The sequence below is a fragment of the Eublepharis macularius genome, chromosome 2 (assembly GCF_028583425.1).
Source record: "Eublepharis macularius isolate TG4126 chromosome 2, MPM_Emac_v1.0, whole genome shotgun sequence".
NCBI classification, from domain to species: Eukaryota; Metazoa; Chordata; class Lepidosauria; order Squamata; family Eublepharidae; genus Eublepharis; species Eublepharis macularius.
This window is the reverse complement of record NC_072791.1, coordinates 95888060-95900038: the sequence shown is the minus strand read 5'-3', so window position 1 is coordinate 95900038 and position 11979 is coordinate 95888060. Positions and strand designations below refer to the sequence as shown.

Genomic DNA, 11979 nt, shown 5'->3' with positions numbered 1-11979 from the left:
CTAGTCAAAGAACATATATATAAGTAAAGTCTTACAAGGAAATTCAAAAAGGTGTAATTTTGAAATAGTTGATACCTTTATTTTAAACTATACTATGAAATATTCTCTACCAAATGCCAATAGGAGTCAGCAAGCGCACACTGTTAAATTTGTCTCAACAAAGTGCATTATTCTTACATGGTATCTTTATATACTGAACAGATGTTGTACAAATAAATTTGTTTCTGGGAAACAACTGAAACACAATTTTATTTAAATTTCTTTATTTTGCTTCAGTGACTAGTCAAGTCATAGATGTATTGAGTGAAGACTGCAAAATATTTAATTTTTTTCATCATTTAGTGCTTTAATACTTCTCTTAGCTGTGCACTGATGGAGTTCTTGGTTCAGAAAACAAGGCACTGTAACTACATTACATTGATGTTGAAATGATCCTTTTCATTAAAAGTACATCATTTTGTTACAACATAATTTATATACATCAGGTTTGTTCAATGCATCCAATGCACGTATTTTCCTTCTTGTACATTACTGTGCTCTGCTGCGCCAATTCAGTGTATGACTTACTGTTCGATGCTGGTATTCTTCTTGAGTACTATACCTGTTGATGCAGTCAACATCAAATTGACAAGTTGGGGATGGGGAAGGAACTACCAGTACAATATGTTTAAACAAATTTTGTTAAAGCTTGTTTATTCAAGAAACTGGTTAAGTTACTACAATTGAATACAACCTAGCTATAGAAGTTTTGAAGCATGGTGGATGCCCATCACCCTTTAAAAATCCCTCTTTTAATATGTTTGCAAGTATGGCAAAATATAGCTATAAGATACCCATATTTGTTTGTTAAAATATTACATTTTTTCCAGGTACTTGAAGATAACAAAATTACTGAGAATACAATCCTATGGAGAATTAAATGGGCATGGACTGGAGCAAATCTGCATAAAATTGCACTGCGAGTTTCTTAAATATTAGAAACAAGGGCCTTATCACAAAAATAGGCATGGAATCAAAAATAAGTCCCCAAATAAATCAAGTTATTCATTGTGGAATGTGAAACATAATTTTTTTAACCGATCCACTGAAGAATAAGTATTATGGATGAATCAACTAATAATATACAATATTCAACAATGTTTTTCTCAATGGAAAAGAAAATGAAACCCATTTGTAAGTATCAATGATCTCTAATGTCAGACTTATATTAGCTAAAACTGTAACTCTGATAATGGTGTTTGCCTTCCCTGCATCCATTCTTAGTATCTGTAAACATGTATTCTGTCTACTTATTCCTAATTTGGATGTGGACACAAATATACAAAATATTACTGAGTGGAGAGTGGGAACAGCCCCTCATCCTGCTCTGTGAGAGTGCATTATGCTCCTGCCTATACTCTGTCAAGACACTGGTCTTTATCCGTCTTTCATCAAATAGGCAAGCAACCCCCTTTTTTTCCAGCAAATGATCAGCACTGCCAGAGGCAACAATCATCTGGTGCCAGAGATTGTTGTGTGCAATTTGGTGATACACATGAGGATCTCTGGGATAGGCCCTTGTTTATCCTTTGTCATGTGCATTCTCCTCCAACAACATTTTAACAGTTCATCAGAGTAAACATTTAATATCTAGAATGGCAATTAACACCCTTTTAGGAAGCTCAGTACACAAAACCCTCACCCTTAGAAAAATGCTTAATAAAATAGCCCTCTGAGAAATCAAATCAGCCCACCTTAAATCAATGTTATCACAATATATCTTAAATTTCCCACAATGATAAAATAAGAAATTTAGAACAATAAATCCAATGTGCTTTTGCTCTGAGTCTAGCAGTTAGATGCAAAACTATTCATCTGGGTAGGTGCAGTTAAAGCATTTAAAACTGTTTCATACTATTATATAGCAAGTTTGGCAACTCTTTTTAAAAACAAAGGATTGAGACTGTTTATACTGTTTTGGAATCAGAACCACAACCTTAGTGCAATATGATATTTATTTCTTACAGTAATTTTGGTTGCCATACAAGAGTATTAAGGATTAGGGAAAGTGCAAGTTACAAGAGCTTGATTTTTTAAAAATCAATTTGAAATAAGAGGAATTAAAGCACAAAAATTACAGCAACATAGATAACGTGAACACAAGTTGTTACACAAACCATAGCAGAAAACATTTCTATCTAGAAAACGGAAAAAAATGTAATGGGAAAATTATTAGTATTAGAGGCTCATACACAGAGTCATTGCCAGATCAACTGGGTAATGCTTGTTTGTAAAGAAACGCAGAAAATCACCGTTTTTATTAACTTAAGTACCACAAATAACTAGCTTTTGTGATATGTAAATTTTGAAAATCAACAGTCACATATAGTCATTGTATAATATATGAATTAAAACTTAAATGTTCCCAGACTCCTAAAGAAAGGAGTCTGTGCAGTTATACACAATTTACATCTTGTGTGATTTTGGTATTGTATACACAAATATTACAGAAACTAGGCATGTAAATGCAATTTATTTAAATTACAGTATATAAACAAAATTTGTTCCTAAACCTGGAATATCATTACAAGATTATCTCTAACACCTTATTTTGCACCATCATAGTAGCAGGAGATTTAAAGGGCCATTCCTGCCCCCAACATTTTCAAAGTGGGTAATAATGCTAGGAGGCAACCCTGCATCCATTTCTATTGCTTTCTGTGATCAAACCATCAAACAGCGCTAAAGACTACTTCATCTTGGCAAAGGTGTATTTTATTGATAAAAGCAGTTCCTCACAGGCCCCGTTACTCTTAAGATCAATAAGACACAATGTAAAAATAAACTATTTCATTAGCTCTTTGATGTTTAAATCTCTTTTCTACTCATTATATTGTACCTACTATTTAAGTGCCTGAAAAAGATACATATGCAGGAGAGACCCCTTTTAAGAAAGGGATTAACCGTCACCTGTAACTTCTGTATATATCATCATAAATTTTAAACAGTAAAAGGTTAAGATTAACAGCAGCTTAAAAGTAACACCCCCCCCCCATTTTCTTTCACAATCATTTTTTAATTTCCTGGCACATATTATAGAGGTAACACCAACTGCATTCAAAGAAACAAAAAGGAGCATGGCGATTATGGTTTCTTTACTGAATTCTGCAATATCACCAAATGGAAGACAACGATGGCTGAATTCTTTTTTTTTCTTTTTTATATTTTTTCCAAAATATTTGATGGCTTTTTGTAGCCACTGAATATTTCAATGTTGTCCTACACATAAAAACCCAGGTAATTATGGAAATTTGAATACTTTTGCATTTAAGCTAGATTTTAATTACAAGGTTACTAGGAAGTTTCAAATGTAAATAGAAACCTGTGAAGAGTACAACAACAGATGTTAAGTCAAAAGACCAGTTTTTGCAGAATAGGGGGAGGGGAGAAAAGAGAGAAACATGAATATTCGTTTTTATAATTAACCACTGCATTGTTAATTGTAACCATGTTTGAAGAAACACTCATCTTCTGAAGAAGTTCTAGCAAAGATAGAAAATATAACACAGCTCTGCTGGTTCAGATGCATCCAAATGAGGTTGATTTTAAAAAGGTCAAGACTTAATAATTATTCCACAGAAATAGTAATAAACCACAAAAGTTTTTATTTTTTTTAAATTTCTAGCATTGAAGTGGCACAAAGGCTGCCCAGTAGACCAGCCACTTGTATTCTTAAAATATTGTGCTTATAAACTATCTGTACAACTATTTAAACTTGAAGTAAAGAAATATTGAAATTGCTAATCTTCATGTACTAATGTTAGGGCTGTTGCAGACCTAATTAGACACTTGGTTGTGAGGAAATAAAATTATAATTAGAGATAGGCTGGAACACATATTAAGGAAAGAATTAGATGCCTTCTAAAACTTGGGGCCTATTAAAAGTGTGGTAGTTTGAGAAGCTGCAGACTATTTCACTAGTACAGGCTAAACTGGTTCAATAACCTAGGAACTTCAAAACTTTTAATGTGCACTCTTTACAGTAGGGGAGAAGGTAAATTGAGAGAATACTGTTAATCTACAAAAATGTCATCAAATCCAAAATGCATAATGCTGAAAAAGCTGAGGTTTCTAAGATGTTCTCTGAACTACATAATCAGTTTTGAATACTTATCTCAAGTGAATTATCCTTTCCCGTTTATCAGTTTCAAAAATGAGCAGATTCACCTAAAATTCTACCATTCCTCATTTCCAATGATAGTTCACATAACAATAAACAACCAAACTGCAGAACTGTTAAACTTAAAAAAGTGCCTAATATATGTTGACTTAAATTGAAGCACCTTGAATCAGTTCCAATTAAGTGCTTGCAGAAGGTATTTTCTGATGCATATGTGACCAGGTCCCAGTTCATGAGATTACTCTTAGCTAGCAAAATATACACATGAAAAAAAAATTTAATTTTTTTTTCACACGTTTTGCTCATTTAGATTTGGACTTAGATGCACTATATGGTGGTAGTGGTGGTGGTGGTGGTGGTGGTGGTGCTGGGGAACCTGATCACCTCTTCAATAGTGACAAACTCTTGGAGGTCCCTCTCTGTGTCCAACAGGTTATACAACAGCATTGATTTGGTGTAGCAGGTGCACAAATCCCACTTTTATGACAGGATCTCTGGATTTGAGCCAATAGTTAAAATTCTGACCTTTTCACATCTTAAAGGCAGCTTCTTTTTATCTAGTATCCTGGGCTTTAGAGGAATTAAATATAGAAAGGGAGAAGGAAAGAGATTTGATGGTGCTTGAAAATTTCACAATAAAAGTCTTGTTAAACATGTTGTTCAGGGCATCATCCAAACCCTGTACACAAAAAAAAACCCTTTGACAAAGAGATTTGGATCAATTACACAAGTTTAAAAGAACTGCCATTTAATTGTTAACATCTCCAACTGAGAGAAATCTTTAAAAACATTTTAATGCAAATTCCTTATTATGCAGCTGGGGATATGAGCTGCATAGCTTCCACACATTCTACTGCATCAGATGTGAAAAAAGCATATAGGAATGCTGGCAACTTGAAAAGGCACTAAATATGAACAAAAAATAAAAGTCAGACAGAACACAGTTATGCTGAATGACCCAAACTAGCTTTACTGTTCACAAACAAGAAATAGAATAGCAAGGTCAGAAAGCTGTCACAAAGAAAATGTTGACGTCTTTGTTCTGAAAACCCTATGAATGCTGGGATGTGCAGATACTACAAAAGGTAGTTGGATAATAATACTTTCTGGAGAAAGGAAAAACACCTGTGGTTTTTACAGCAAAAAGAAACCATTCCAACAGAAAGATATTTTTAAGGGCACAGTTCATGGATATAAAAGAATAAATACCTCCCCTCTTATTGACAGAAATGGGAATGTTATTAACAATTGTGATATAGTAAGAACTTATGCAATTCTAAGTTAGAAATGTTTTCTTTATTTTTATTCTCTCCTCCCACCTTCTTCCTTCCTTCCTTTTGAAGTATATGGTCCCATTAATGTAACTCTGGGTTTTCTCCTGGGCATTAACCTCTATGCTGCCAAGTACCAGAAGCTATAGGGATGGATGCTTTAACTTTGTGGTACTTGTGAGTAGCAAAGGCAATTGGGGTGTTTCAGTACCAGCCCATCTCTATTTATAACAAAAGTTAGTGAGGCAAGAATAGCCAATCTTATCTGTCCAAAAGCTGTTTCAAAGCTCTTTCTATGTTCATTCTGTGACCAACTCTAGTCACTCCAAGGTCTATCAAGTCTTCCTTCTGAAGGTTTGGTAAGTGAGTGCCATCTATTTCATTATCCATAAAGGTCTCTTTATGTTCACCTAAGTTTAAACTTTCCAACCAATCTGCCACATCAGGTTTAGTCCACAGGTGGACAGGCTTAGTTGTAAAAGGCTTATTTGAGATTGGCTGTTGCAATATTGAGGGAGAAGGAGACCTGCTGCGCCCTGTGTTCAAAGCAAAGAGGTCCCCAGAAGGAGGCTGGCTGGGTAGGCTAAAAACATCAGAAAGAGTTGGAGAGGGAGATGCAACTGGAGCAGCAGCAGTCAGAGGAGCTGGTATGATGTCTTTACTTATCTCGGTTGGTGAAACCACTGGGCTTGGAGCATTTCTTGCTCCTGATGTCCTACTATCATAGTCTGGGGATCTGCTCTGCAGTGTGATTGGTTGGCTAGTTCCAGGCCGGATAGTAAAAGTGATGGTTGAACTTCGAGTACCTGAGACAGTGCTCATGACTTCTGTGCTCCTGAAATCACAAATAAATAAAATATTCAGAATCTCCAGAAATGGCATTGCAACTATGTAATTCATGATGCATAAATGCCATATTTAAAAAGTTATATGCATCCTTTGAATACCATACAACTTTATAAAAACCCAAATACTAGCAGAAAAAAGTAAACATTTTAAAATCCAAAGGCAACCTAAGATATACTATTAATATCTATCTAATTAATTATTGGCCAGTACATTTATGTCAAAACAAAAGCATTACCATGTCTCTAGAAGATGCTCATGCATAGATACGGATGAAGTTGAGAAGGAAGAGAGATTCTAGACTGGAAGCAATCACTAAGAATTTGTCTTGTTGTGCTCTTATTATTCTAATTTGTTGTGTAGATGATAAGCTTAAGTAGTTATTAGTTCATTTAGATAATGGCATGATAGTGAAGATAAGGTAGACCCTAAGATATATAGACCCCAAACTGTTATAGGTTTTAGTTATCAAAATCAGTGCTTTAAGGCTAGCCCAAAATACTAAAGGGTGCCCAGTAGAGATTCTGGAAGTGATTTGCCAGCTTTAGGAGGTAGGTTATTGTGTTTTGCACCCGCTGAAGCTTCTTAACAGTCACCAAGCGTAGCTCTACATACAGCACATTACCATGTTCTCACATACAAAAGTATGTGAAATCCATCACAGAGCCCAAACAACAACAACAAAAGCTGACAACTTCTGTTCAGGTGGAGCTGCCCCCCGCCAGCTTTGGGTAGTTACTGGGGAACTACAGGTGATGGCTTCCCTGGGTCTGCTGAGTCCATTTTAATGAATTTGTAGTTTTGAACACATAGCCACAAGGCACCCTCCAAAACAGGCATGCAGCAGGGTAGCCCTAGTTACATGAGCTTGCTTTCCTCCTGCTCTTGCCTCTTGGCTGGCAAGCCCTGCCACTGTCTCTGTGCTGTTAACTACACCCACCAAACGTGTTCAAAGTGCAAGAGGCAGCTGGGCTGTTAGTTGCGCCCAAGTGTGTCAATTGGTAGTCCTCACAGTATACAAAAATGAACAGATTTTGTATTATGAGCTGCCTTGTATCTTTCTTTTGAAAAGCATGGTTGAAGTGTTCCTCAGGAATAGCACTTAACTATCCTGGAAGGGGTGGGTGGGATTGCATTGTGAAAGCACCCAAATGAAACCACAGATTCTGCCCAGCTTACAGACCCTGCACAGGGTCCTGTAAGTGCTGATGGCATTTATGACTAGTCAACCAGCGCACTCAACTAGGACCACCCAGCTGCAAACCTATTCTGCAGGGGGGCAGCTCCTGGCTGTGTGTTAAATAATTACAAATCAATTAAAAATGTATTCAGCAGGCATAGGTTTAAAACCAAGGGAACTTGTAACTTGTAGTTAACCTGTCATTTATAGTCCCCCCCAGGTCATCCATGTAATTCAATAGATTCAAGAGGACCCCAGGACAAAAAGCCTGAATGACCAAAGAGGCAGCACACTACAATGACATGTCTTAATCTACACTGAGATGAAAAAAAGAAAAGACGAATGCTGAGAGTGCAGTGGGAAAGTGAAATTTATTGATGGAATACTAAAAAAGCTATCAAGCAACGGAGGCTCTTGCTAAAAACCCATATTGCAGAATATAAAAATAACACCCAACATTAAAATGCAGGTACTCCCCTGGTTAATCACTTTATTGAGCATAATAGTCATCCCACAGGAAGCAAAAGGTGTCTGTTCCACCCAACAACCAGGGCCAGCATAGGGTGAGATGTGTGCCCTCCCCTTAGGACGTTTCTGGACGAAACAACAGGCAACATTGCTGGCCCTGGTTGTTGGGCGGAACAGACACATCTTTGGGACGTTTTGCTTCCTGCAACACTCTTCACACCTGTTGAAGGAACAGGAAGACCTATTTGTGTTGACTAACATTGATTGAGACTTTTTCTTACCGTGCTGTTTATTCCTGGACTTGTTTCTGCTAGATTAGACTCCACTTTCGACTTCTTTGTTTTTTGGAATGGCTTTATTTGTGTGAATGTATGCTTTGGATACGTTTTTGATTGGTTTTTGTGACTTTCCATTTTGATTGTATTTAAATACATTATAATTTAGTAGTTTCATATATTTGATTGGCTATTTACTATTATTAATCTCCTTCACATACGGTTTGTTCTGTTCAAGTAGTTTTGATAAACTGCAGTGGCAATGGGGCTTCCACATAGCAGGCTTTCCTGCAGTTTCCCTGCTCCAGTGTCCAAGCAGGGGCCAAACTCACCCCTCTCCTGGGCCACCAGGGCTTTTGGAAGTTTGTTTTTCAAATGTCTGCACTAGATTCTGTAAAAAATAGTTCTTCAGAGGAGCTTTTCTATAAAGGTAGTAGGACTACACAGTAACAGAACTGTTCAGGAAGTTGCTCTATAAAGAGAAAGGGGCTATAGATTGTACCACTGTGTAGGGTTCCCAGGTGCCTGCCAGTGACGGGCAACCTGCCAAGGATTCCTTCCTCTTGTCTGCTGATTGCTGGTGATGACATTGCTTCAGGTAACACTGAAAGTGAAGTCCTTGAGGTGTGCTGAGGAAGGGAATGGTAAATGCTTGCACATACCCCACCTCCCACCAGTTGCCATTGTGTATAGGATGTATTATCAGTTCACAGCAAGTCTTAACCAGTGACTGTTTCATTATTTTTACTTATTTAATACCATTTTTTCTCATTATACTCACTCTTCATATCATGCCTAAATGCTGTGCTTATTCATATTTTGCTAATCCTAACCCTAGTACATTGCTCATTAGACATCTCCTCATACTGACTGAATTGGCCCACACTGTGCTTATTATATGTCTCTTTCTATGGACTGTTATCAACTTATGCTGTATATCCACTTTGAGACTCAGTGACAAAGGTTCACTAAAGAGTAAATAAATAAAAGTATTAATATAACATTATACCAATATGTACCATGTTTTCTGAATTACCAGCTTCCATTAAAAAAATCTAGCCCCTTCTGTCACAGAGATATGCCTTTGATCTTATATCTTCACAAGGGAAGGGGCATTTTTTTTTAAAAAAAAGGAAAGCTGGGAAGTCAAAGAACCTGGCACACATATTACTACAACATTATGTGTGTGACACACATAATAGAAACATGGAATGTAAGAAGTATGAAGCCAGGTAAGCTAGAAATCATAAAACAAGAAATGGAACATTCAAACATTTTAAGTCAGAAAACCACAAAGTGTTTTACTTTGGAATTACAAACTCAAAAGAAACGGTGTTGCTCTAATAGCGAGGCGAGACATAGCACAAGCAGTCAAGAGCTACAATGCAGTCTGACCAAGTAATATCAATCAGACTTCAGGGAAGGCCTGTTAATATAACCATCATTCAAGTTTGTTCCAATTACAGCTGCTGAGGAGGAAGAAATCAAAAACTTGTATGCAAGTGTCCAAGAAGAAATTGATCATACACCTAAACAAGATATGCTGGTAATCATATGTGACTGGAATGCAAAAGTAGGAGACAATGCAGAATCGAACATGGTTGGAAAATTTGGACTAGGATCACAAAAAGAAGCAGGAGAGCAACTCATAGAATTTTGTTACGCCAACAACCTGTTTATTGCTAATACATGCTTCTGGCAACCAAAAAGATGACTGTATACATGAAACTCACTGGGTGACCAATACAGGAACCAAATAGATTACATAATTGGAAGCAGAAAATGGAGAAACTCTATTTTCTCTGCTAAAACAAGACTAGAAACTGATTGTGATCAAGATCATGAGTTGCTAATATCAAAAATTAGAATAAAGCTGAAGAGAAACACTAACAAAATCATAGTGTCAAAATATAATCTAAATAATGTTACTGAAAAATTTAAAGACCACGTAAAGAACAGATTTGCAATACTAAGTTTAATTGATCATGAGCCAGAAGAACTATGGACTGAAACCAGAGATATTATCAAAGAAGAATGTGCAAAGACTATTCCTGAAGCCAAAAGAAAGGAGAAGTCTAAATGGATGACTGAGGCAACTCTTAAAATTTCTAAAGACAGATGAGAAACAAAAGCAAAAGGTAACAGAAATAGGGTCAAAATTCTAAATTTGCACAGAGTGTCATATATGCCTGCCTGCATATCTGACATGTATGTATTCTGTGTTATGCACTGATCCTCTGAGGGCATGGGACGTTTCTTATTGATGCTAAGCCAGTCGGTTATCTTGCAGGTATTTACTTTCTCTTTCCCTGCCTCTTCAAGCAAGTATCTTTGAATGCTAGCTATGGCCGGCTCGAGATGTATCCTTCTTGGGAACTGAAATTATTTCATTCTTTGCTCTGTCTAGCCTAAACCTATCTTCTCCCCTTCAACCCTCCTGGCTCCTTCGTGCCAGAACTTTAATGGTCACTGTCCTGAGGGTGGGAATCTTCCTTATAACTAGCACTACCAACCCCATTTATGTCACTTCTGCCAATACAGTTGTTTGAGCACCTTGAACTTGATGGATCTCTAATAAAGTTACTTCAACCAATACACCTGTGTGGTTGCTGTGGAGAACTTGGGGGATCTACCTACCAGGGACTGACACAGAGACAAAGAAATAAATTATAACCAATGCAAAGAAATAGAAGACAACAACAAAAAAGGAAGAACAAGAGATGTTCCAAAGATCCAAGAAATCAAATGGAAATTCAAGCCATGGCTTGGGATGCTGAAAGATCAACATGGAACTACAGTATTTCATCAGGACAAAATAAAGGAAAGATGGAAACAATACACTGAAGAACTAAACAATAGTGATGGAAGGATGACAGATACTTTTGACGAAGAATCTTTTGATAAGGAACTAGAAATCATAGAAAGTAAAAGCTGCACTCAAAGCAATTGGGAGAAAAAAAGCACCTGAAGTAGATGAAATACTGATACAGCTATTTCATGCTACAGAAATGGAGTCCATCAGAATCTTAACAAGAATCTATCGACAAAACAATGACCCACGGACTGGAAACGCTCAGTCTACAGTCAATTTTTTTTTAAAAAGGGGATGCCAAATAGAGCAGCAACTATCAGACTACTGTGTTAATTTCCCATGCAAGCAAAGTGATGCTCAAAATTATACAGCAAAGACTCTTACAATATATATAGAATGAGAAATGGCAGACTTTCAAGCTGGATTCAGAAAGAGAAGAGGCACTAGAGATCACATTGCAAATTAACCATGGCTAATGGAACATACAAGGGAATTTCTGAAGAAAAGCAACCCATGTTTTATAGATTACAGCAAAGCTTTTGATTGTGTGAATCATGAAAAGCTATGGAGAGTCTTAAAAGAAATGGAGGTGCCACAACATCTGATTGTTTGATGCACAACCTGTACTCAGGACAAGAGGCTACTGTCAGGACAGAATATGGGGAAACAGAATGGTTTCCAATTGGCAGAGGTGTCAGACAAGGATACATATTATCTCCCTACCTGTTCAACCTCTATGCAGAATATATCATAAGAAAAACTGGATTAGATTTAGAAGGAGGTGGAGTGAAAATTGGTGGAAGGAACATTAACAGTTTGTGATATGCAGATGACACTGGCAGAAAATAGTGAAGACTTGAAATTTCTACTGATGAAGGTTAAAGAAGAAAGCGCCAAAGCAGGATTACAGCTGAACATCAAGAAGACAAAAGTAATGACTACTGAGGAATTACACAATTTTAAAACTG

General features: G+C 36.8%; 1 protein-coding gene across 3 annotated transcripts in view; it reads right to left on the bottom strand.

Moving 5' to 3' along the window:
* Positions 1 to 235: 235 nt before the first annotated feature.
* The window catches only part of SHANK2 (SH3 and multiple ankyrin repeat domains 2), an 829172-nt gene continuing 817428 nt past the window's right edge, over positions 236 to 11979 (bottom strand). For all 3 annotated transcript variants that reach the window (XM_054971067.1, XM_054971065.1, XM_054971068.1), the window contains one exon: positions 236 to 6265. In XM_054971067.1, coding sequence (XP_054827042.1) covers positions 5692 to 6265 — 574 coding nt within the window. In that variant the 3' untranslated portion in view covers positions 236 to 5691. The remainder of the gene's footprint in view (positions 6266 to 11979) is intronic.